The sequence below is a fragment of the Eumetopias jubatus genome, unplaced genomic scaffold, assembly GCF_037043125.1.
Source record: "Eumetopias jubatus isolate StellerSeaLion01/CBP00866 unplaced genomic scaffold, mEumJub1_p1.0 scaffold_15, whole genome shotgun sequence".
Classification (NCBI taxonomy): domain Eukaryota; kingdom Metazoa; phylum Chordata; class Mammalia; order Carnivora; family Otariidae; genus Eumetopias; species Eumetopias jubatus.
Window position 1 is genome coordinate 28,048,605 of NW_028274821.1, and position 26,825 is coordinate 28,075,429.

Sequence of the window (26,825 nt, forward strand, 5' to 3'; positions counted from 1 at the left end):
GGAAAGGCAAGTAATGCGACCCACTCCCTCCCTCCCTTCTCTATCCCGTTCTTCTGTGTTACTGTCTCCATAGAACTGATTTCTTCTAAAATGGTCTTATTCATTTGCTTACGTATTTCTTTTCTAGCTTCTCCACCAGAATGTAAGTTTCACCAGGGCAGGGATTTTTAAAAATCTATTTTGGTCTCCAAGTTCCCGGTGCCGAGCACCGTGCCTGGCACACGCCGGGCGCTCAGTACACATTGAGGACGAAGGAATCGCATTTCTCTGGAACGCGGCCGAAGGGGGCAGCCGAGTGGCGTGCACAGGTGGGGCGCCCACGACGCGCGCGGCTGCGCTCCCTCGGCTCCAGGGTGGGTGTGGGTGAGTGGGTGTGTGCGGGGGTGTGCGCGGTAGAGCGCGCCAGCGAGCCGGGAGCGCCGAGCGGGGAGGAGCAGTCAGCGCGGCGCAGAACCCGCAGCGCGGGCCGGGCCGGGCAGCTCGGAGGTGGGTGGGCCGTGCCGCCAGCCCGCCCGCGGGGTCCCCATTGGCCGCCTGCCGGCCGCCCTCCGCCAGGAAGGCGGCGAGGAGCCGAGGGGCTGCTCCCGAGCCGGAGGGGGAGAGCCCGACCGAGCCGACGCCGGGGCGGACGCGTGGGACCCGCGTCCCCCATTCGCCCCCTCCCCGCGCACCCGCCGCCGCTCCGCGCACCCGCCGCCGCCCGGCTCGTCTCCCGCGCTGGCGCCCACGGTCGGCCTCCGTCAGCGCCGGAGGGACCCGGGCAGCTCCCGGGCGCCCGGGTGAGTGGCCGCGCGCGCTCCCCGGCTCCTCCCGGGCCCCGCCGCCTGCTTTTGCTTTCGCAGCCGCGGCCAGGGCAACCGGGAAGGCCGAGGCGGGGGCGGCTGGACTGTGGGGAGAAGTGGGGTCGCAGCCAGGAGGCTCCCTCTGCCCCGCGGGCCGGGTGGGAACAGGTGGCGCGGGCCGGGCCGGGCGCTTTGTGTCGGGGCGCGGAGACCGGGAGCGGGCGGCCGCGCCTCCCTCGGCCGCTCCCTTTCCTCCCCTGCTCCCCCGGGCGGCCGTACGCCGGGTCGGCCGGGTAACGGAGCGGGAGTCACCAGGAATGTGCCTCTGGGGACTGCCTGGCTCGGGGGAGGGGGTGGTCGCGGTGGCCGCGGTGGCCGGGGAGTGCGGGAGCCGAGAGGTGGCGCGGGGGCTGCCGTGCCGCCGCAGGCTGGAGGGGGATGCTTCCAGCGAGGCGCGTTTCGCCCGGGCGAGGGCTTCATTCTTCCGCGGCGCCCCCGGAGGTGGGGAGCTGGGTGGGCGTGTGTGTGGAGGAAGGGGAGGCGGGAAGGCCAGTCACTTCCGGAGCCGGTTCTGATCCGCTCGGAGCGCAGTGCTTTTGGGGACGCGGACCTTGAGGTGCCGTTGTACCCGGCTCCACGCGCGCGCGAGTTGATGCGGGGCTGGGGACGTCCCTGGCGCGGGTTTAACAAAGGGTGCGCCTCTCCACCCGGCGGGGAGGGGCAGCTGGGGAGAGAGGGTCCTCCGCGAGCGGCTCTTAGCTGAGGAGGACTCCTTCCTTTTCGGGTTGTCATTTTATTATTATTGTTGCTATTATTTTAAAGGACTGGAGACTGATGCATGAGGGGCCCAAGGAGGCGCAGGAGCGGTGGTGATGGTGTGGGAAGCGGAGCTGAAGTGCGCTGGGCTTTGGTGAGGAGTGACAGTTTATCATGACTGTGTTCAGGCAGGAAAACGTGGATGATTACTACGACACCGGCGAGGAACTTGGCAGGTACAGGGGGTGCCGGAAGCGCATGCTACTGGGTTGTGGGAATGCATAATATTGGGGGCAGTGGGCGGTAAACAAATGCAGTTTGAATCAGGAGGCTCCCTCTCCCTTCCAAGAGATGTGCAAATTATAGAGAAAAGAGTTACTAATCCAGCACGGCCTGGGGTCCAGAAATAAACCACCTAATCCAAGGGACCATGATATGCAATTTCAGTGTTAGATTATGTTGCAAAGGGTATTGAACAAGAGCCCTGGACAGGAACAGATTTAATTGTCTGCAGTAATTCTTGTCAGCTTTTGCCGTTCGGAGATGAGGCAAAAGCTAAGATATATTTGCATCTGGTGTTAGATCTTCTATGTGATTTAAGCAGAGTACAAACTAATTAGTAGGCTTTTAAAATCTTAATACTTTCTTTCTGAATTTTCAGAGTAACATGAGCAAGTATTGGTAGCATGCTTGCCAGATGTTGCTGTTGGGTTTGGATTTTGAAACTTCCTCCAGCCAGGGATTTAATTACCCAGTTGGTGTTAGTGGTTGCTTTGGTTTCGTTTACCATGTTAAATTTTTAACAAATAAATGATTGAGAGTCTAATACGGCTATCTGGATCCAGAGCATACTTCCACCACTGTGGGAGCTGTGACTCTGAGTGCAAAGTTGTTCAGTTTCTAGGTGAACAAAGAATGATTATTTTGAGGCGTCTCAGCACTGGCTCAGTTTCCCCTTGACTGGGTATTTGACAGGATGTGTTGAGCTCTGGTCTAAGTAGCACAAAGCCCAGTTTTCACACCTAAATTTAGATTCAAAGTAAGAATTTGATTTTAGTGGATTTGTATTGAGTAAAGGATCTTGAAACAAAGAGAAAGTGTGTATTTACTTACACCTGTATCAAAGTATGTATTTTTCCATGTTCACCTGATGTCCTGATCCTAAGCTTTTTTTTTTTATTTTTTATTTTTTAATTAGGAGGAAATTCAAAAGCACCCTGAGTTACCTAATGGGAATTTCCAGTGTGGAGCTTAACAAAAATTTTTTACAAGTTCCAGTAAGAGTGGGGAATAAAAGCCATTTTTAAAAGGTTACTGTAAGAGAGTATTTCTGTATGTGTTTAGTATCAACTCAGGACATCACTGAGAGAATGCACTTAGGAGGAGCTTATGCTATATTATTGGAGATTTCCTGAGGGAATAAGGAAGAAGGAAAGCTCTCAAAAATCATACTTCATGGATATGTTTAAGATTAAGGTTTAAGGGTATGTGGTTGAAGTACTTGGTTTAACTAGAAATAAATCACTTTATTCCTGTGGTTTTCAGCAAGACGAGTGGTATATGAAGTTTTCCTTTGAGTTTCCCTACTGGGAAAAAAAGGTGAAAAAATGTATTTTAATTCCATTTGTGTCGTGTGGCCTGATTATATAAATTCTTTTAGAAAGAGGGGTGATTAAAATTAGGTGAGCCGATTGTTTTATGGATTAAGTATATGATCTTATTTTCAGTAAGATCTTTTGGTAAAATTGTGTGTTATGAGAAAGAAAAAAAACAAAGCCTCCCTGAGGCTGGTGGGGGAGTTTGTGATCTTTACTTCGTGGGCGAGATGACAGGCCCTCTGCCTCTGAGCTGAGAGGTGGCTTGCTCAGTTCTCGCTACATTTAGCTTTGATTTTTGTCTTGGTATCCGTTTCTGTGTAGAACTTTCTCCCCACTGTGCAAGACTAATTGACACCTGGTTGATGGGCTGATTTAATTTGTGTGACCTATGGATTTGAGAGAAGGGCTCTGAAAACTGGGAGTTGGGGGTTTTTAAAAAAGAGTATATATGCCCATCCATCTGATATAGCTTCTTTTGCTTTGCCTAAAAATGGGGAAAATGGTTGATTTGAGGGGGAAGTTTTTTTCCCAAGCCGTGTGATTTTTACATCTGCCTGGGAAATAGCCACTTCCTGAAAACAAGTCCTGACCTAAGATAGATATGAAGGAAAGAGGCTGCTTCATGTGTCACAGAAATGGAAATGGGCAGATAATTGAGCACAAATGCAAGACCCTTGTAAGTAGTGAGTTATACACAGACCAGTGTGAACATGCTACACTTGACCTGCATGTCTTTAGGAGTCATCTAAATAATAGGTACTCATTTAACTTATGCATATGCTGAGACCAAGTCCATAGCCAGAGGAGGGGAGATGGGTGCACTCAGTATTATTACTATTATTACTTTACTTTTAGGAAAATAGAGTACATATGTATGAGTGCTTGTGTGTGTTAGTGTGTGTCTGTGTACTGCCCAGGACTGCTGTAAAAGCTCTCCGTCCCTGTAAAGAACTTCATAAAGTATTCTGATTATTGCAGTAGTGATCCAGCAGACAGACCACTGGACAGACATCCTGGTTCAAAACCTGGCTCTGCAACTTGCTAATCACCTTGAATAAGTCCCTCACCCTCTCTGACTCTCAGGATCTTCATTTTTAAAGCAAGGGGCTTAGGGGTGCCTGGCTGGCTCAGTCAAAAGAGCAAGTGACTCTTGTTCTCAGGGTCCTGAGTTTGAGCCCCATGTTGGATATAGAGATTACTTAAATAAATGATAAATAAAGACTTAGAAAAAATAGGCTTAATGCTTATGTCATAGCTGTTGTGAAAATCACGTAATCTAACACATGTAAAAGTATTTTAATCAGCAGTAAAGAGTTAAACCAATGCAGATATTATTTGCAGGACTGACTGAGACATGTGGGTGTTCCAGCCAGGCTAATAATTTGGCCTGCAAGTCAATTTTTGTTCAGGTATCTGTTTACCAGTTTTGGGGAAGGGAGGCCTTCCGGGAAAAGGATCATGCATGGGGGAGGCACGTTGATGTTGTGCCCTTGGCCTCCCCACTCTGAGTCTGAATAAAGCATCTCTGAACTAGACCATGAACCCATTGTGAGCAGCCACCCCTCCCTTTAAAAGACTGTTTGGTGACCTTTTGTGTTGACTCTGGGAGGCCCTTTGGGGTCTCACTGTCCATCTCAGGAGGTAGAACAAAGCCCTCTTTCCATCCCATGGAGTGTTTCTGGGAGGGTTTCTTATGCGTGCAGATTTCTCCATCTGCCATTATATCTGGCTCATTTTTAATGCCCCGGGATGCCTTAGACACTCTTATCAGTGGGAGCTTGGGAGGCTGCATGCTGACTTGTCCCACCATCGGGTTCCCCTTATGTGGTTGGCCGTGGTCCAGCCTAACCTGTGAGCCTTCTGGACATCTCTCTGAGCACTACTTTCCCGGGGAACTGGCCTTCTTTCCTCTCCCGCTGTCTCACTTTACATGATCTTAAGACCCAGGTCCTACCTCCTGAAGAAATTCCCTCCACAGTGATTTCTCCCTTCAGACTTGCTCTCTTGAAGCACTCTACTCTGTTGGAACATGACCGCAGACTGCGTCATGCCATGCCGTGTCCTTGCTTTGTGCTGTCATTATTCTTGTATTGCTTTTTTTTTTTTTTTAAAGATTTTACCCATCGATTTGACAGAGAGAGACAGCCAGAGAGAGAATACAAGCAGGGTAAGTGGGAGAGAGAGAAGCAGGCTTCCCACCCAGCAGGGAGTCTGATGCAGGGCTCGATCCCAGGACCCCGGGACCATGACCCGAGCCGAAGGCAGATGCCCAGTGACTGAGCCACCCAGGCATCCCTCTTGTGTTGCTTCTTGTAGCCTGCTTGAGCCTTCCTTCTGGTGAGCTCCATGGTCTTTTCTCCCCAGGGCATGCATTGTGCCCTGTAACACCAGGCAAAAACTCCGTCAGTGCCTGGGCAAGCTAATGCAGGTTGGCAGGTGCGATATTGGGACCAGCATGGGGATTTAAGACCTAAATGATGATGTGGATGCTGATGCTGATAGAGAGGCAATGTGTGGTGTGAGGCAGCCTCGGTACACTCACTTGGAAAGTGGGGAGACACCGACCTTTATAGGGTGTTGTGGGAATGAGAGAGCATGGCTGTAACCACCTGACACGCCGTCACTGCTTAAGGTATTATTTTTAATAACTGTTGTCCCCATCCCAGCGTTTACCACACTGTAGAGTCATTGTTTATTTGATTACCTGCTTTCCTCACAGGTTGTCACAAGGCTGTGACCTTGGACTTGCTCATCAGTTTGTATCTCTAAAGCCACTTAGGTACTTGTTGGTAGAGGCTCAATAAATGCTCGCTGATTGGATGAGTAGATTGATACATGTAAAGCACCGTGAACACACACACACACGCTTGCACGTACATATGGCCCCCAGTGAGTGATGACCCCGGTGGAGATGAGCTTGGGATGTTAAGGGCTGCAGCTTATAAGAGTAAAAACTGCTTTTCCTTTTGTGTTCTCTGTGACTGGACAGTTACATGCACAGTAGCCAAAATGTCCAAGCACAAGATCAGCTTTAAACAAAACAAAGTGGAGCATTAGATAATTTACATCGGTTCAGATGGTGGCTGGAAGTTTAATGATTCAAATTGAAAACTTTCTCATTCTGACATACAATCCATAGGCATTTTAACTGATGTAAGGCTTTGTCCTAAACTCCAAGAGTCAGCATACATCTTTCATTTGGTTTACTGCGGACCACAGAGTGGTTCCTAAGAATTAGGGCAATCCTGTGTGGGTGGAAAGAGGAAAGACTTCTTGGCCTGTTTTCCCTTTAGAGGGAGAATCCCAGGCCCACCTGGATGACTAGTGAGATCATCCTGTAGGACGGCGCTGAATGTGATTTTTTTAATTTACATTTCTGCTTCTGTGTTCCCTCAGATGTTTCCTCTGATAGGAGAGGCTGCAAAGTTTTAAGAGAGATAAGGTTCAAAATATACATATTAAAGGTGATGTTCAGTGATTTGTTTTTATTAAAATGTAGTCGACACACGATGTTAGGTTAATTTCAGGTGTACAGCATAGTGATTGACAGCTCTATGACTAATGGTATGCCCACAGTGTGGTTGCCCTCTGTCACCCATGTACAGCACTATTATTGTTGACTTTGTTCTGCATTCAGTGATTCTGAATTCTGTGCATTTTAGGAAGGTCCAATAATGGTCTTGCAGGGTGTGAAGGGAGGGCACGGTGATGGCGGTGAGTGGCAGTTTGGCTGGATGCTTGCTTGCCAGCACTGGGAAGGTATCTCTGGACCACCCAGGCAGGCATAATTTAGGTTCGATGGGGCCAGAAACGTAGGGGGTTGAGGTTTTATTGATGGGGAGCCAAGAAGCATTGAAGCGGACTCTTTGGTCCCCCTATGCCTTGTTACCCCCCAAGCCTGTATCTTACCTAGCCACTAGGGAACCTAAGGCCCCATAACATTGGCTGCCTCTACAAAACCATGGAAAACACACAGTAGGCTTACAGAGATGGATGCTCAGATTAATTTCAGTAATTACGTATGGGAGTTATATCAGGAGAGGTGACAGTGTCAACATGTCCTCTTACCTTCTAGCAAAGTTGTGACCCCTTAAAGCCAAAGACCATTTCCTCCCAGGTGGAGTGGGGGCGGGGGGGGCATCTGGGTGGATATCCTTGGAGGTGGTGTGGGGGTCAAGGCCTCAGCCCTGTGAGCTACAGGGTCAATTACATTGTCTGACCTCTTTGAAGACCCCCTGTCTTCCTGCAGGGAAATGTGTTACGAACTCTCACCCTGAGAATTCTAGCCAGATGCTGTGTGTACCTATGCTAACCAGGCATTTTGTCTAAATGCAATAAAAGATGATTTTCCTAGAAAGTTATTACTGATCATGAGACAAAGAATCTGCTTACTGGTGGAAAGGAGGGGCTTGCCTTGGGGAAGAGCAGCCGGAAGATCCCTCGGCACCTGGAGCTGGAAGAAGCTGGAATAATCAGCGGGTCCTCCCTTTCCATTTCATCTAAGTCGGTGCTTAGACAGGTCAGGTGTCTCGAGCAGCTGGTTAGTAGGTAGCAAGAGGTGGGCCCCGAAACCTGGCCAGGCCTGCTTCGGGCGTTCTTTACACTAGTTAGGGTTTGGCAAGATATTTAAGAGAGGTGATTTGGGCAGCCAGCTAATGCCAATCTGTTTTTAATTATCTGCCTTTGAGAGTGTGGTTAGGAACAGCTAGAAGCCAACTTCACTGAAGGTTCGATCCCCCTCACCCCCTTTCCCCAAGCCAGAGGCTTACTCTGAGCTCAGAACTCCCCTGGCACTTTCCTGCACACAGAAACTTCTTTCCTTTTCCCTTGGGCTCCACGGTTATGAATGATGTTGGTGTGTGGCATGGTTTGAACCAACTTCCAAAGTTAATAGTTCAGCTTTTTAGAAAGTTCACAGAACACTCTTATTATTATTTAACCTTTGAGTAATGTACCATGTTAAGTCAGGGCTCTGCCTGGTGGGCCATCCCCTAAATGACAAACAGTTTTTCATTTCATGATGTGGCACTAGTCTGCATGGTTTAGGGCCTGCTGTATGATTGCCTGAGATGTGGAAGACCATACTTGGTTGTTTTGCTTTGGTTTATTGAGGTAAATTATCACAACAGAAAGCCCTCTCAGCCTCGAGAGAGGTGATATGACAGTATAATTATTTATAGTAAATCCAATTTATTTTATATTATTTATAGTAAATCCACTTTGTTAACATTCTGAATGAATTCCTTTAAATGTGAGAGGAGGAAAAAAAATTGCCATTCGGTTTTTCTACGGTATCTAAATGGGATTGAAACAACTGCGCCTGAGTAATAAATCTTTCTTGGGTAAACCAAAAAGTGCTGTACCCCTCTCTAGGTTTAATGTGCCAGGAGGATTTTTACAAAGTCTGAAACCTAAGATGGTTAGTGTCTTATTTTCAATCCCAGTCCAAAACAAAACAAAACAAAACAAAACAAAACAAAACAAAAGCAGTCCTGTGCTAGTCACTAATCTCGGGCAGTAGGTTGACCGGTGTGATCCTTGGTGACTCTTGTTTATAGCTTCTCTCTTTTTTAGGGGACATTAGAAGCTAGTGTGGCTTACAGATCACACTATGGCCATTTAAGTATAATGTTGCCTCCCCCTGAGAAATGACCATGTGGCTCACCCCTCTGTCTTATGACATTTCCAGTGTGAGCTTGAGGAATTTTATTCAGCAACCTAATGTATATTCAGAGATGTCAGGAGAGGAGGTGGGGTGAACGTTGTTGATTTTTTCCCTTTATAAACACATTCAACTTTGGATGAGGAACATAATGTTTGAGCAAATGAATGCTGGAAACTGCTGATCTCTGGTGTTTGAAAAGTTTATATTGATGGTGCTTATATTCATAAGCCTGGTGGTTTTCAGCTGGGAAATTTGGCTCTGAGTGTGGCCTCTCTTTTGGGACATATTTTCTGTCAAAACTACCTAATTATTCTTATTTAGATCTAATGTGATGAACGAGGCTGGTTTATCTCAAGTAGTGTGGATATTTTAAGTGTTCACCTGCAAGGAATGAGCTAATTTCCATTCTTTCCCATTGTTCAATAGTTCTTTCTGCAGCTTGGTGTTTCCTGCCATTGAAACCACGCATACTTTGCCTTTGTACTTTAAAAAGTCAGGAGCTTTGAGACCTTACTTCCATCTTCCATGCTCATGTCTGAGGCCCTTGAGGGTAGAATTTTCCAGTTGAAAAATAAATGTAGGGAAAATAATCAATGCCCCCTTTTTCGATCTGTCATGAAAAGGATTAGCTCTTCCTCTGAGCTGCACGTCTGTCTATGATCAGGCTGTGTATGCAAAAGGTAGGTAGGACGGCTGAGTCAAGGAAGAGCGACAGAGGGATCTGTTGGGACAGAGAGGGAGTGGCTTGGAGCAGAAAAGATCAGTAGTTGGAGCTGACCGAGGCCAGCCTCCCGTTCTCCTTTGAGAAGTTGCTTTGCCTCCTCTGTTTGGAGCTCCATTTTGGCGGGGGAGGGGGGGCCGGCGTCTGTGGTTTCTGGGTAAGCAGTGTGTGTGTCTCTGGGAAAGTGATGAAAAAGACCACAACCTTTTGAGCGTAGTTTTTAACAGGCTGGGAGTTACAAGCTGCTTACAAGCTGCTTCACTTTACAAACAACAACAGCAACAAACTAAGCTAGGGCCACTGCAGGTACGTAGATGCTGTCGAGAAGAGACTTTTACAGCCAGCTGCCTACGTCTGAGATGCTGACTTGCACATGATACACGGAGGAGCTGTCTGGAGAAATTTGGTAAGCAAAACCAAACCCAAAAACACTTAAGAGGTCCCTTGCTACCTAACAAATACCATTTTATTGGTATATAAATCAGTATAATTGAAAACAGAGCCTGCCAGCGGTTTCTTTTATACACCTGGGGTGTGAATATACAAAGCTGTCTCTCTAAATATTGTTTTTGCCACTCAGAGTACCTAGAATCAGCATGTGAGCTGTTGTTCGTGAAGCCAGAAACTTCTACTGAGTTTGTCCTCAGGAGCTCCTCTGGCTCCTGATGATCACGGGTTAGCTCTCTTTCCCACGGCAGGGTACGAGTAGCTCCTTTCCCCGCTTGTTTGTGCCGCTCTGCAGACCATGAGTGCGGTGGCACCGGGGTGCTCAGTGCCAGACCGGGCTGACTTGAGGCACTAATGCTCCTTTTTCTCCCGAATGTCATTTATTCCACATTGTGCCGTTGGAATGAAATAGATTCCTCATCTGTCATCCCATCTGGCTATGAGCCTATCAAGTGACTGCTTGGGATTCTGTTCCTGGCATTTCTTTGCACCGTAATTCAAACAAGCTTTGGGATAGCTGGAAGATATTTAGTTTTCCCTTCTAGAACTGATGAGGGCTGGTTCTAAGTACCATCCTGTATTTTCCCTCATGTAGAGCTGCAGGCGGCTGATTCAGTTGTTTGGGAGAGGAAGTGAATGAGTACAAGTGGAATATTTTCCAGGATAAAGTTTTATCAGTCCGTGCCCTCCCCACCCCTCCCTTGCCACAGAGACAGCAGAGCTTGGCAAATCCAGCAGTGGACAGGCGAGGTAGGCCTCGGGGCATGTGTGTGGAAGCACGAAGTCCCTGGGTTTTGCCAAATGTGATCCCGGCGCTGAATGAGTATGCCCTGTTTTCTGAGTATTGCTGATTAGTAGGGACCACCCTCAGTAGGTCTCATCTTCAGAAGCAGTCTTCTCTCTTTGATGAAGATAATTTAAAAAAAAATACCTACATTAGAGAGAAGTGATCACCTGGAGAAATAGAGGCAAATAGGAAATGACTTGGCCAGTGTCAGCCCATAGCCTTCTCCAGAGCATGCTCCTGGCTCTTCCACCAGGAAGACTTAGTTTTTATATTCCTTTTTAAAAAACAAACAAACAAACAAACATTTTATTTATTTATTTTGATGGAGAGAGAGGACACAGCAAGAGAGGGAACACAAGCAGGGGGAGAGGGAGAGGGGGAAGCAGGCTTCCCGCAGAGCAGGAAGCCCGATGCAGGGCTCGATCCCAGGACCCTGGGACCATGACCTGAGCTGAAAGCAGATGCTTAACGACTGAGCCACCCAGGTGCTCCTAGTTTTTATATTCCTTAAGAATTTGGAATGAAGCATTGGCCACTTTGTGTAATTTTGTAGTTGGCTTCTGCATGTGCTTCTCGGCTCTCGCTATGGATTGCACATTTTCTGAGAGTAGAGAACACGGCTCTTTGTGTCTCTTCCGTTGGGTGGGATTAAGCTAAGCACACAGTGAGTCTTGTTTATTTGCCTTATGAAGGTACATATGCAGAAATTAGAATATGGTTCAGAAGTTTGGACCCAAATCCCTGATTCCACAATGCACACCAGCTGTTACCTTGGGAAACTCACTTGACTCAGTTTTTTCATCCGTTAAATGGGGATAGTAATCATACCTATCTCATAAGTTCGTTGTGAGGTTGTAGATAATGTGTGTAAAGTGCTTGGTCTGGTACCAGGCACACAGTAAATGCTTAAGAAGTGGTGGCTGGTTAACAAGATGGAGAGAGCGAGAGGGAATGAGGGAGAAGGGGACTGTATAACACGCTTCTGAATCTATGTGACAGAACCCTACCTTGTCTCCGTTCATTCCGTCTTTCCCTGCTCAGGTTCTGGCCTGAACACCTAGCAGTAGGGTAAGGGTGAGGGCTCACTCCTTAGTTCCATCCTTCTGCCTTCTCTTCTCCATTCTCCTCTACCTTTGGCTCAGCCTGCAGGGTGGGCTCATTCTGCCAAGTTCTACTTTGTTCATCTGATCCATCCTTATAGGCATGCCTGCCCCATGCCAGTGGGCGCCAACCCAGGACTCGGTTTCTGTGCTGGGTTCCCTCAGCGAGTTTGCCTCATGTTGTGGTAGATGGTTCTTCGAGTACCTGAGAAGCAAATTAGGAATTGAGCTGTGCATTCAAAAATGGGCTGCTGGGGATAAGATGCCATCTTGAAAGTCCATCCACGGGAGCCTGGGTGGCTCAGTTGGTTAAGTGTCTGCCTTTGGCTCAGCTCATGATCTCAGGTTCATAAGACTGAGTCCCGAATCGGGCTCCCTGCTCAGCCGGGAACCTGCTTCCCCCTAACCCACTCCCCCTCCCCCTGCTCATGCGCTTTGTCTCTCTCTCTCTCTCTGAGTAAATAAATAAAATCCTTAAAAAAAAAAAAAAAAAGAAAAAAGAAAGTCCACCAGACGCCATGGGAAGAGGGAGGGGGAAGCTTCTGTTAAGGAGGTCCTATTAAGATGGAAAGAGATGTGTCCAGGGAAGCCAGGGTCACTAAAGCGGCAAGTCAGCCAGGAGTCAGCTGCTCAGAAAAGCTCCGAGGGGTAGCCCTCCTGGCATTGTGGAGGACCCGGGACATGTCAGCAGGCAAATTCAGCTTTCCTGTGCTGTCCTTGAGTTCCTGAAAAGCCTATTTCATTTTTCTAGCTGCTTTTTAAGTTAAAAATTGTCCTGAGCAGCCAGTTAAGACCTCAGGAATTTGATCAGAGACACAAAGCACAGCTTTTTGTGATAGATCTTTATGGAAAAAGAGGTCTGAAATGAGGGCCCCCGAGTGCCTGAGCAAGACGAGCTTGCTACAGAACACCAGACCTATGGCAGAGCCGAGCCTCCATTCAGCTGTGACACGTACTGATTTAAGATGTGAAAATGAGGGTTTGGCCAAGCCCAAATTGCCCGTGCCAGGAAAAGCCTATTAGGTTGGTGGCTGAAAGACTGAATTGTTAGGACTCACTTAATGACCAGGAGGCTCTGCCAGGTGCTGGGGGTGAATGCCCACTTAAACCCGGGAGTGCCTGTCCTTGTTCCCCTGGGTGGGGGTCTCGCCTGTGCAGGGAACAGGGCTCCTGCCCAAGAGGCCACTTTTAAAGGGTGCTTCCTCATTCTTCAGGCCCACTGAGCAGATAGCTTTAGTTTCTAAAAGTGACATTAGAATTTGAAAAGAAAAATACTTGGAAACTGGGTCTAGAAGGTGAGTTCAGCTGAAATATATGGGAATGGCATAGCTGACTATAAACAGGCAACGTACGTGGACCGTTACACAAAACTATTGTGTGAGCCAAGCCATACTATCTGTTCATCATTTATTCCTTCATCCAGGGTTGGCCGGACATGTGAATGACCCAGCACTTGCTGAGGTGTTTGGTAGGACCCTTTATCTCAACAAATTTCTAATCATGCAGAGTAGACAGACTTTGCACAGCCAGTGATAACAGAAAGCCCAAGTAAGAAGTGAGAGAAACCAAGTATGGAAACCTGTTTTCGGAGTTTGGGCAGGGAAAGGTCATTCTGCCCTCGAGGGGTCATTGCTTTTTTCCATTCATTTATTCAGATTCTTGTGGGGATGTAAAAACGTAAGCAGGTGGGTGCCTGATCAGCTATGTGTGTGTGTGTTTCTGTCCAGTCCCTGGTAGCTAGTGGGAATCAGGCATGAAGCAGGAGACAAGGAAACCGAGATTTGCTGGGAACCATCTAGACAGGGGGCTGGAGGTATGTATCGTTATCCACATTTTACAGATCAGAAAACTGAGGTTCGAGAAGACATCGGCCTTAGATAATGTGTACAAAATGGCAGAGGCAACTGCTGGATGCCCACACTGCTAATCCATGTCTGGAAATTGGCTGGTGGGTGATGCAGCTCACTGTGTCCTATTTCTTGGTCATTGTCTTGGAAGGGAGGTTTAAAGAACTTTAAAACAGCCAGCTTAGTGTCAGCTCCTCTGATGCGTTCAGTGCAGGTTTCCTTTGTTCCTTCTACACCAGGCATTGCTCAGCCGTGGCGCTGGTGACCATTTGGTTGGGATACTTCTTTGTGGTGGGTGCTGCCTGGTACACCGGGGGATGTTTAGCAGCACCCCTGGCCTCCACCCACCACTGGATGCCAGTAGCGCCCTCCGTCCCCCAAGTTGTGACAACCCAAAATGTTCAGAAACATTGCTACATGTCTCTTGAGGGGCAGCCCCTCCCCACTGCCCATTGAGAATGACTGGGCTCCAGGATCAAGACAGGGAAGCATTGACTAATGGGCCTAAGGGTTGGAGCTAGTAGTAGGCAAGCAAGATCCTGCACCCAGTGGACAAAGAAAATGCCCTTGAAGGAAGCTACTGGAATTGGTGTCCAGAGCTGGGGAATGAATAGAACGGGCAGCCAGGTGGTATGAGCAGGAGGTCTGGGGCAGGTGCTGTCTGACGTGGATGGGTCTGCCATGTCCCAGAGGCCTGGCGTGGGACTGACAGTGAGGAAGACCTAGAGAGGCTGCCGGCCAGACTTCCAGATGTCACTCCCCTGGGCATGGGAGCCCCCCGTGGCTAACACCTTGGTTTCTGCCGTGCCCCTCCCTGCTGACCAGGGTGCTGGGAGTCACAACCAGGCTCCTGTTGCTGCCTGACCACTGTCCGCCCCACTCTCTCCCCAGGGTGGCATTCTGCTCCTGTCTTGAGGACTCTGTTTTTAACCTGCTTAATAGGTGTTGGCTTTTTTTTTTTTTTTTAATATACTCATGGCTAATTTTAAGTCAAAGCTGGAGAACTCCTACTTTTTATTCTCTTTTCATTTCTTTTAGCCCCCGGTTTCTGCCTCTCTAGCAGAGTGGCTGGTACAGCGTGCTGCGAGACTGTGGGGAGCCCATATGGCTGAGTTACTGCCTCCTAAGTCCTTCTTCCTAGCAGGGGCTTTTAAAGGTAAAAGGTCAGGTCTGGGGGCCTCCTCGACAGGAGGTGTGAAGAGTGCTCTGCCCGGGCTCCCAGTGCCCTGGGGACAGGCCACTTGTGTAGATTGGGGAAGCTTGCCAGTGGGGGAGGGTGTGAAAGGCCTCTGGCTTGGGGGCTGTTGTGGAAAAGGGAAATGTGTCAAATGTGTCAGTCAGGGTGCTGGCAGGAAATGAGTCCGCTCCCAAGGGTTCGGGCGAAGGTTACAGGTTGGCCAGGTACATAGCAGTCTGGGGATCTGATACCTGCCGAGGCTGAGCTGGAGCCCCCGAGGAGAGCAGCACATGTCATTGTAGGGAAGAAACACCCCAACTTCCCTCTCCTTCCCTCCAGCCTCTTGTCAGCCACTCCTGTTAACCACCTGCAGGGAGACATAGAGATGCAGTATGTTGGGGGGCAGCCACCTGGCCGGGCAGAGAAGAGTGGGGGTGCGGGGTGGAGCTGGACCAATGGAGGCAATGGAGAATAATCAGGAAAGGGGCATCCATTGGTGGCAGTGGTGAACTGATGCTGGGTTTGTATGCTACTGTTCCTCTCTGTGGTGTAGGTGATCAGAATCCGCCCTGTCAACATGGAGGACCCTCCTCAGCTCCTCCTGATGCTGGGTTTATATTCCCTTTCCCCCAGGGAGTCATCCTGAGCATCCCACTTCCAAGCGATGCCCTCCTCTTGGGAACTTCTGGGGCAGTTCCTCTTTGGCACATTCATAAAACATTTAGACTCCCCACCATTACATTGTTAGCTATCCGTGTGTGTGTGTGTATCATGTATCTTCCCTGGATTGGAAGCCCTTCAAGATGTCACAGTTCTTTTGTTCCCAGCATCTTGCAAGAAGATATTCTAGAAATATCTGTAGTTTGATGATCAATTCCCTTAGCTGGTCATAATCACGAAATTCTGCAATGAAGGACTGCAGCCATAGTTCCTGAGTTTTGAAGGTGGACAAATAATCCCTAAAAAGTTCCCTAAGATGCATTGTGTGTTTTCATCCTTGGGATAACACTGACAGGTGAAAGCCCCGTAAAGGTCCCCATATCACACCACTCCCTGCAGGGGAGGTTGTGGACAGAGCAGCTATGTCTTTTCTACTGTAGTGCAGTGATGATGTCCCCAAACTCTGCTGGTGCTTTTGACCATGTCACATATTCTCAGTGTCATATATATTTAAAAATGTTAAAGCATGGGGGCGGGAGGGGCGTCTAGTGGGAATAAAATGGGGTTGACCCCATTTCAGTGACAGAGGGGGAGATATGAAGCGGAGGCAGTACCAGCGACCCATCCATCCCCGGTCACAGCTAGTGTGGTTCTCGGAGAAAGCAGCGCACGGCTGGGCCGAGCCTGGGAACAGCCTCTCCAGCACAGCTGTGTGCCCTGGAATATTTGCAGTTTCCGAGTGGAAACCTAAGGGACTTGGTGGTAAACCTTCTTGCAGTCTGCAGTTGCCCGACTGTCAGTCAGTTCTGTCAGCTTTGCTCTCTCTTTTATAATGCTTGAAAATTGGGGCTTCACAAAGGAAAAAGGAAGTCTTAACCTAGAATTGACTTCTTCCTCAGTACATGTGAATTGATTCTAGTATGTGTAGGAAGGTGTATCATGTGTTCTGAAAGGATAGGGTTTAGCTCTTGTTCCTGGGGTTGCGCTTCCTCTGCAGTGATAAAGAGATTACAGGCGCTCGAAAGCCCCACGGCAAGGGGGCAGTGGTTGAGAGCAGGTATTTTTAAAATCAGCCGCTGTGGGGTGGGAAGAATCAGGATATTGGTAACAACTGGAATTCAACTTTATTGTTTCTTATCGACCCTTGAAGGTAGGTGGGAAGTGTGTTTTTATGCTGCTTTTACAGATTGGGAAACAGCAGAGTTCAGTTCAGTGGTAATTGAAATGTGGGCATGTGTATAGGCACACATGTGTGTGTAATATATGTACACGTATGCGTATACACATGCATACATGTCTTATAAATTTGACTGATATAAAGGATGTATAACACACAATTTACAAGTTATAAAATATGCATGGTGTATTGTAAATTCCGTTGAATCTCACGGAATGCTTTCCTTGATTTTTGCGTTGGCTGACCTATGGTCCACAGTGTTTTGACAAATGGAGTTTCCCTGTCTGCGAATTATTTTCCCAATAAATTTATCACCACTAAATCTGACATGTGATCTCCTGTTGGACTCTCTCTCATCCTTGGACAAATTATATTCATTAAACTGAACCGTTTTTCAACTTCACTGCCAGTTGCAGTTGTGCTGTCTTTTTAGCTTTCGGTGTCCTTGCAGGGATTGGGACTCTGATTCTATATTATTATAACAGTGGCTGTGTTTAACAAGCAGCTCTCCAGATTCCTGCGAAATGAACAGGGCGCTCTCGTGAGCTGGCAAAGGCAGGCTGGAACACTTCCCCTATTCCATTGTTAAAATCTGAGAAGGATGTTCTCGCCTGTCTTTCTCAGTCCCCAGGATGGTGCTCAATGTCTGGTTAGAGACTCAGGAAGTATTGGTAGCTTGAGTGAGTGAGGTTTCCAAGCTGGGACTGGGAGCCAGTTCATGAGATTCTAGTTTGTACCCCATTGTCCTTGGTGGGCAATGAGAAAACTCAGGAAAGAAGGGGGTGCAGGAACTGAGAGTGTGTCCGTGGTGGGAACGGGCTGACAGAGTCCTGCCCTCTGGTGGGATGTCAGTGCTCGAGCAGCGTGATGTAAACAGGAAGAGAGAGAATAGCGTCTCCCATGTTCTTTCTTCCAGCTCATGTAACCTGACATTTTTCTTCCCCATCTTCTAGGAAAGGGAAGGCCTTCTCTTCTAGGAGGGTGGTGACTTCCGTTAGTCATCGGTAGCCAGTGGGGATGACCAGTTATGGGGAACAAGAGAGTTAGAGCCCTTTATGTCTTCTGGAATGGCTGGTACATTCACATGGCACGGAAGTCTGAGAGGGTAGGCAGGGAGAGGTAGTGTACGTCTGTCTGTCTTCCAGGCACCAGCAGCTCGGCTTTTTGGGGTCCATCCAGATGCAGTCTCTGCATATTAAAGTCAATAAACATATAAATATTTTCATGTGTTTCACTGAAATGGTATCATGCTGTTCACTTTGTTCCGCACTTTTTTTTTTTAACCTCACAACATATCTCAAATCATTCTGTTACTGTACAAAAAGGAATGCCTCTTTTCTGTTCTATGGGTTTACCATAATTTGTCTGTCTCCCAATCTACGAACTTTTAGGGTTCTTTCCTAATTTTTGTATTACAAATAATGCTGCAATGAATATCTTTGTGTAAAATGTTATAGTTATCTGTAGGATAAGTTCCTGAAAGTGGAATTCCTGGGTCCAAGGTTATAAGCCCTTGTCATTCTGGTAGATATTGCCAGGTTGTTCTTTTAAAATACCCTGCTACCCACAATCAAGAGCCGATTTCCGTACTGTCTCCCACAACTGTTGGGTTCTTGCCATTTGTTGAGCATGGTTTGATTAATTTTTAAATATGAAGGAATGTAAGCTTCTTTTCAGGTGTTTAAGAATTGTTTGTGTTTGCTGTGAACTTTCAATTCATACTATTTGCTCATTTTTTGATAGGTTTGTAGACCTCTGTTAATTTGTAGGGGCCCTTTATATATAGAAAATAGCTTTCAGTGGTGCCTGGATGGCTCAGTTGGTTAAGCGTCCGACTCTTGGTTTCAGTTCAGGTTGGGATCTCAGGGTCGTGAGATCGAGCCCCAAATTGCGCTCTGTGCTCTCCCTCTCCCCCTCTCCCTCCATCCCTCTCCCTCCCTCAAAAAAAAATAGCTTTATGTCTATGACATGATTTGTACGTCTTTTTTCTGGGCTGTCATTTGTCTTTTGACTTTGTTTCTAGTGTTTTTCCTCCCATGGATACATTTTTGTATTATGGTAAAATTACATAAAATAACATTTTCCATTTTAACCACTTTTAAGTGTGCAGATCATTAAGTACATTCACACTGGTTGTGCAGCCATCCCACTGTCCAGCTCCAGAACTTTTTTATCATCTCAAACAGATTTTTTTTTTAACATGTCAAATTTATCAAATTGTTTCTTTCATCTTTTGCGGGTTTTGTGTCACAGTTAGAAAGTCCTTTCCCACTTTGAGTTTATTAATAAATAGTCTGTATGGTTTCTTGTAGTACTTTTGTGGTGTGTTACTTAAATTTAAATACATGATCCATCTGGAACTCATTTGGGTGTAAAGGATGAAGTATCATTCCAAATATTTTTTTTCCAGATAGTGAGCCCTTTGATTGTCATTTGGTCATCAAACATGGTTTGAGAACAAACCGTATTCGATGGGGCAGGGTGGAGGGGGGAGATGGTGTCTGGCACCTCGGTAGCTATCGGGAAACAGCAAAGAAGCCACTTTGAGTAGTCCATGTGAATGGCGGGGGGCTTCAGAAATAAGCCTGACCTAGATTGAGGAAATCTCATTCTAGGAAAATTCGAGCTCCTGGGTATTTATGTTTGCTAACCTCAAATAGAATCACAGACACACTCGTCAGTACTTCGTCTGAACTTGCTGAAAGACAGTCTATTTGTATCCCTGCTGACACAGTTGGATAGGATCTGTGTAGCACGCAGGACAGAACTTCCCGTCTCTCAGGCAAGGACGAGCACTTCGTGTCCTGCCAGAGACTCTAAAGGAGGCTAGGAAGGGGCGGGCATCAGGGCTGAAATCTAGCTGAAGCGCAGGGGCCTCTGCCTGGAAGAGGGGCACCTGTTTGTCATTCACCCAAAGGCTCCAAAAAGGCCAGAGGTGCCCTGACCCTAGAAGCCAGTTGGCCTGAGTCTCTAGACCCACTAGCAAGTATGCTTCTGGATCTGTTCTCCCAGGCTCCTCAAGAGGAGCATCAAGGAGCACCCTTGCATTCCAGGTGTGCTGGACTGCTGAGCCCCTCACCCTCAGGGTAGCTGGTGGGACTGGGGCATCAGAGCCCCCAGGCTGGTTATCTCAGGCGGCAGGCAGCAGAGACTTCGTTTCTGTGTGTTTCATGAGTTGGGGTAGGAAAGGTTGGGAAGCCTTGAATGTGCATCTTTCTCAGAAGCCTGAGGTGAAGCAGGGGTGGGTGCCCTGATAGAAGCACCTTGTCAGAGAATTCCAGGGGACACCAGTCACTATCCATTCACATCCCAAACGGTGTGACTGGTACGTCCTGTGGTTTCCCTGGGGTTGCCTTTTATCCCATGGGAGCCTGTGGGTGCCCTATGGAAGCAACTGGGGTGGAAGACTATGTCTTTCTGTGTGGGCAGCGAGTTCTAGGACTTTCTGCATCTCTATTTTTCACTGTGCTTAGCTCAGAAATGAGTTGAATTAATGAATGACAAAATGCCAAGTTCCAAAATAAAGCAGAAATAGTTCTTTTGTCAAGGCAGCTGGGTCTAGGTTGGGGACTTCTGGTCTACCTCCTTTTCAGTGTGTTTTCATCTCCTCCCCCCAAGAGCTCTCCAAGGTCTGGTACTGTGGCTGCTCCGTTCATTGCCCAGCTCTCTCCCCACTGTGCCTGGCACCCCTGGAAGCTTGAATGTTTGAGGAGCTTAATTCCCTGTCCCTGTTGCTCTCACCACGGGGTGAGAAGTCGGTTGTTCTGAAGGACATGACCAGTCAGTTGAGCCATAGCTGTACAGAGAGATGTACGTTTGTTTTGAAATATTAAAATGAGATTTACCTGGAAACATTAAATATTTAAATTCTTTGTTGAGTTTTGCTTTTTTTTCCTGATTACTAGATTTTTTTTTTTTTTTTTTGCCTTTCTCCCAGGTATAATTTGCATGCAGTGACATTACACTTGTTACTGTGCCATTCTAGTTTTAACAAATGTGACCTCCAGCACAGTCAGAATGTACAGTGGTTCCCTTATCTCCCCAAATTCTCTTCTGCCCCTTGTAGCTAGCACCCTGCTTCCCCCAGCGCGTGGCAACCACTCATCAATTTTCTGTTCCCGTAATCTCCTTTTTGAGAATGATCTAGGAATGGAGTCATGCATAGCATATGTGTCTTGTAAGTCTGGCTTATGTAGTGCATTTGAGATTCATCTGTGTTGTGGAGATGTCAGTTCTGCCCTTTTTATCATTGAGCAGTATTCTACTGGATGAATATGCCATAGTTTATCCATGTCCCTGAAGGACATTCAGGGTTTTCCAGTATATTTTTAGTATTTTGACTGTTTCTGTCTGTTAGTGGGTGGGAAGCTTTCTAGAGAAAGCTTTTGGGTGAATGACAAACAGGTGCCCCTCTTCCAATTATGTTTGGTATCTTTCTTCAGGGCCAAGTTTTTTGGGCAGCATCCCCCAAGACACCCTCTGTGATGTGCACTAAATGGTCCTTTAAAATGATGGTGGTAGGAGTGACGTCGCCGTGCCCCCAACCGGTTGACACCTCACCACCTCAGCCATCCTCCATTATTCTCTCCTGCTCTCTCTCGTGAGTGACATACCTCCTTTGATGTGGGGCCAATTAGAAATGTTATAAAAGCATTTCTCTGAAAACTCGGAACCCAAACTAAACCATCTCCATATGCTGTTTTCTACTTCAAAGACAGTTGGAGGATAGTTTGACACAATTTCTTTCCTTTAGAAGAGGGGAAGGCTCTTCGCCGTGGGGCCAAGGAGGAGGGGATAGAAAGAAGCCCCTGAGGACATCGTCTCAGGCAGCCTGGGGAAGTGGACACCTGAAGGGTAGAGGGCCAAAGATTTTGTTGGTTGGTTATAATTATTTAGCTGATAGAAATAGAATTCTGTAGCAAAGCCTGGTATCCTGGGTATCACACTCCAGGGAGGAGAACTGATGTCTGCATACTTCACTGACAGGTTGTGTCATTTCGAGTGACCCTCTGTCTCCCAGTGGCTGGAAAAACATCCCAAGAGTGGCATTGAGGAAACTTGGATTTTGACCTTGACAGTGTCGTCTTCAGCACTGTGTGTACTTCAGTTTCTCTATGTTAGGATGAGGGCCTTGGAAAGGATGGGCCTCTTGGGTCTCTGACGCCGATCTCACCCTCTCAGATCCCAGCATATGGTGGCTCTCTGCATCTGCTGGGTCTGTGAGTCCAGAACCTCGGGGTTGCTGAGCCACCCTCATTGCTCACCCCGCATCCAAGGGGGATCGTGCTCTGTTGCAGGACAAGCCTCAGCTGGCTGAGCCGCCCTAGCGGAGTATAGATGAGCATGCTCCTGCCAGCGTGAGATTCAGGGGAAACTTCTCCGAATCCAGCCCTGTAAGGAAGGCGATCTGGCAAAATGTCCCTAAAGACTTTTAAAAGCCCATTATGTAGATGCAATACTGTCTTCCATTAGCAGATATATCAAAACACAAACCTAATGTTTGTGTGACCAGACACGGAGCTTCCTTTTGAACCGTTACTGGCTGCGTTAGTGGGACTTCCCTCAGGTGGTTATTTCATATCCTCTTTGTCTTGCAAGTGACATTTAAAACACTTCTCCTTTGAAGCACGCATGTGAGTCCAGGAGAAAAATCCGAGAACGGAACGGGGTCTTTTGGCCAAGATCCTATCTGCGAGTGATCATTTGCCAACCAGACTGCGAAATCATTACTCCTCCTTTGCCACGACGTTCCTAGCGACTTGGAAATGGAAAGTCAGATTTCAGAAGAGTCCCCATGGCACCAGTGCATCCCCGCATTATTTCGTACACTTGTAGACAGTTTGAATTGTGTACGTGGATACATCAAGCCATGTTTGTACAGAGCCCGTGCTGGTAGCTCTGATAACTGACATGCAATGTCACATCCTGGCTTGGACACTCACCTAAGTCAGATTTTTGAGAACTTCAGCATGCCTAAGATATCAATGCTTTGTCCAGTTAGAAGCCTATTGTTAGAATACATTGTCTGTTCCTTCTTCCTGGTGTACTTGTCCCGCAGAGAGCTACACACCAACCCTCACCTCTTTCATCCTTTGCTCAAATGTCACTTTCTCAGTGAATGCCTTCTAAAAATCAGCTCTCACCCCGCATCATACCCCATTTTCTGCCCTACTTTTCCCCAGCACTTAGCACTTCCTAACACGCTACTAACATAATCTAACTATCTTGTTTTTTAAAAAGTAAAGGGCATTATTTATTGTGCAGCTCTTTCATCAGAGATCTCTGTCTGTTTTATCCCAGGTACCTGGAACGGTGCCTCACACACAGTAGGTGCTCCATAGAAAGTTAGGGAGTGAACGTGTGCATAATGAGGGGATGCGTAGCGGAGTTCTTGGGTTATTAGTTTCCTTTCATTTCTTGACTGCAAAGCTGGAGGGAAGGCACAGGTTGCATTGGAGGGAGAGGGAGTTCCACAGCACATGGACTGCGGCCTACACTCCCATCCCTTTTCCTGTGGGCACAACTGACTGCCTTGAGGCTGCCTGGAGCAAAGAAGCCTCCAGTTCCATCGGGCTCAGGCTGGTCCGGGAGAGCCCAGGAGGAGAGTGCCTGGTCACCTGGCCCTCAGTGCACGTCGGGCTCGCTCTGTCCTGCTGGGATCTGGTCTTCTGCTGTAAATCATCTCTGGCCCTTTAAATTTAGGGTTTCATGAGAAATGTTGGTGTGGGGGAGTATCTGATGGCTCCCTAACTTCTCAGAACGCCTGCTTCCTCATCTGCAAAGCAAAGATCAAGGGAACTGCCTTAGACATCTGTGGACATTACATCAGAGAATCTACATCACTTCTTTTTTTTTTTAAGATTTTATTTATTTGAGAGAGAGAATGAGAGAGAGAGAGCATGAGAGGGGGGAGGGTCAGAGGGAGAAGCAGATGCGGGACTTATGCGATGCTGTCCCGGGACTCCAGGATCATGACCTGAGCCGAACGCAGTTGCTTAACCAGCTGAGCCACCCAGGTGCCCAAATCTACATCACTTCTTTTCTGCAGTGCTCTTCTTAATTTTGAAGCTCCCCCCCTCTCTCCCCACTGTTGTCTGGTATTTAGAATTAAAAAGCACAGCCTAATCTTGCCCCCTCTCTTTGTCCCAACAAGAACCTATATGGTTTTTCTCATGTTCTGTTGTGATTATTACATTTAGCACAACTTACACCATAGCAACATAGCATTTTCCAGAATGTTGAGAAGTAAGCTGAGCATCTGAGCCTGTCACTTTCAGGCAGTGTCAGAAGTCCAGAGGAAGCAGTGGAGAGCTCTTGTAACTTTGGACATCAGCCCCAGAGACACTGTTGCCAACCCGGGTTATATCATCAGTTTATGCATTCAGGTCCTTCACAGGGTAGCTTGATTTTAAATGTGCAAGTTGATTTCAAGTTTGTACAATTTATATGAAGCACGTTACCAATCTCAGTCCCTCTGAGGGGCAAATAATGTCTGCTTTTCTGCATCCATTTTGAAATTGGAAGAGAAAGTCTGTATTCCGCTCAGCTGCGTGCCCTCCATTTTTGTTTTAATAATTAATGGATGAAAAGTTCTTTCATCCACTGTGCTTCTTCAAAAATTCTAGAATGATTCTCCTCTGTCTGAGGAATAGCAAATTGGCTCTTTAAAAAGATAAACATGCTCTTAAATTTTTCAGCCAACCTTCATATGAATTCTGTCTGACATTTGGGGACAGACTGAATGAGCCAGTTTCCCTTTATTCAGCTGGGTTTGGGTGGTGCCACGTGAAAAGGATGTGCAGAGGGAAGCCTTCTCGTGGCAGGTGGGAACAAACATCCAAGGAAATCCCCCAGGGGCCCTTTTAAAGGTCAGCATCCCTGGAACAAAGTAGTCATTGGGGCCAGACCAGTGACCTCTTCATATTCATGCAGGTCTCCCCTTCAAAGGAGGTTTTTAAGTAATTTCCTTCCCCAGGGGGTTTGGAGCAGCTGTGCGCCAAGGATTAGCATCAGGCCTTTTAAAAATAGAGAGTAATGAATTTAAGAAATGCTTAGCCTTTGGAAAGTGAAGTAGAGCCACGGATATGTTTTAAAGTTATCTATCTGGGGCGCCCATGTGGCTCAGTTGTTAAGGGTCCGCCTTCAGCTCAGGTCATGATCCCAGGGTCCTGGGATCGAGCCCCGCATCGGGCTCCCTGCTCAGCGGGAAGCCTGCTTCTCCCTCTCCCACTCCCCCTGCTCGTGTTCCTTCTCTCTCTGTGTGTCTCTCTCTGTTAAATAAATAAAATCTTAAAAAAAAAAAAAAGTTGCCTATCCATCCATCCATCCTTCCATCCCTCTCTTTCAAAGACAGAGGAGAATGAGGGAGATAGGAGAGCCAGAAACAGAGGGAGACAGCCGGGGCGGGTGGGGGTGGGGTGGGGGAGGGGGGTATGCATTTATGGGAAGAGTGGGGATAGGGAAGAGAGGGAAAGAAAGAGGGAGAGAGACTTTGTCAAAAACATTATTTAGGGAAAAGAATGGTCTGATCTTTTCACGTTGCATGCAGTGGGTTAGGTTCAGTGTGCTTTGCATTTCTACACTACGATGGATCTGGGCTTGCTTATGAGCACGCCTCTTGTGCAGGGTCCCCTCTGAGTGGAAAGCTGGGCCCCTCAGCCCACTGCCAGTAGCTGGGTGGAGCCACCAGCCTCTGGCCAGTCATTCAAAAAGAAACAACATTTGAAAACAGGCCTGCTTTTTTTTTCTGTGGGCTTTCCTGCATTTTCTTCATTGAGCATGGATTGCTTTGTAAGTGGGGAAAACGCATGAAGGAAGAGTCACGAGGTGAGACTGTCTGAAGGCTTTTGTCAGTGGTGAGTGGGAAGGCTGGGGTGAGCACCGTTCACCTCTGCTTCAGACCAGCGCAGACCTCCTCTGAGGAGTGACCCACGACCAGAGACAGATGCAGAAGCCTGCCCCTTCAGCTGAAGGCTCAGAAAGACACCCCTCCCCAGCAGAGGGCAGGAAACCCCTCAGGATTCCATACAGGGTCGTATATTGCATATAATTTGAAAGCCTAGTTGCTTGGAAGTTCAGCTCTATCTTGTTCCCTACGGCGTATGGGAATATTGGGCACTGTGGGACGTCGGAAGGGCCGGGTGTCTGAGAGATGGCCGTCAGCTTAGAGAAATCCCCACAGACTGTCTTACTGATGCAGTTTTCCTCCTGTGTGCCCCCGGGGTGGGCATTTGTGCTCACCAGCTCTTATCGGTAATGCTGAGACTTTTCAGGGCTGGCTCTTGGTTTTCCTTTTGTGAGGCACCATCCTCATTACCAGCACCTTCTTCAACAGGCTGCAGTGCCGAGGTCGGCTTGCTCCCTTTTGGCCAAATTGTGATTCATGACACCTTTGATCCTCTCCATACTATGACTCACTGGTGCCACTCAGGGTCAGGGTCCCGTGTTGACATCAGGGGTCACAGAGTATGACGCTCAGGCCAAGTCTGGCCCATGGCCTTTTCTGTACAGCCCACGTGCTCAGAATGGCTTTTACGTTTTTCAGTGATTGGGAAAAAAGTCAAAAGAGCAATAATATTTTGTGACATGTAAAAATTCTATGAGATTCAAATTTCAGTTACTATAAATAAAGTTTTATTGGAACACAGCCACGCTCATTTGTTTATGGTTGGTCTCTGGCTGCGTTCACATTATGGGAGCAGAGTTGAATAGTTGTGATGGAACCTGGAGCCCTGAAAGGTGGAAATATTTCGTTTCTGCCTTTACAGAAAAAGTTTGCCAGTCCATGGTTTAAATCACTGGGTGGGGAGGCGTGCTGTATCTTTATCCTATGCTGATCTTGTTAACGTTAAATTAATTCCATTCATATTCTAATGTAACAGTTTTTATTTTGGTAGCCCTTGTCATACCCCCTGTAAGAATCCAGAAATGCTAGTCAGTGAAAGAATGTCTAAACTCTTGAATACACCTGTATTTGGTGTATATGTTTTAAAGTTATCTATCTGTAATTTCTGATGCTTTCAGAGAAAAAAAAAATCTCATCTCTCCATTACTACCCTCTTTTCCTTTTCTTCTAACGTGTCCTGAAACTTTTCACATATACGGAGAA

At 47.4% G+C, this 26,825-nt stretch overlaps 1 protein-coding gene across 6 annotated transcripts in view; it reads left to right on the forward strand.

The window, feature by feature from the left end:
* The first annotated feature begins 267 nt into the window (after positions 1-267).
* DAPK1 (death associated protein kinase 1) overlaps positions 268-26,825 on the forward strand; it is a 175,641-nt gene continuing 149,083 nt past the window's right edge. Inside the window, exons 1-2 of one of the 6 annotated variants that reach the window (XM_088019069.1) lie at positions 268-308; positions 1,605-1,774. In XM_088019069.1, coding sequence (XP_087875195.1) covers positions 1,713-1,774 — 62 coding nt within the window. In that variant the 5' untranslated portion in view covers positions 268-308; positions 1,605-1,712. The other 5 variants (XM_088019070.1, XM_088019068.1, XM_088019067.1 and 2 more) reach the window with 5 other exon arrangements.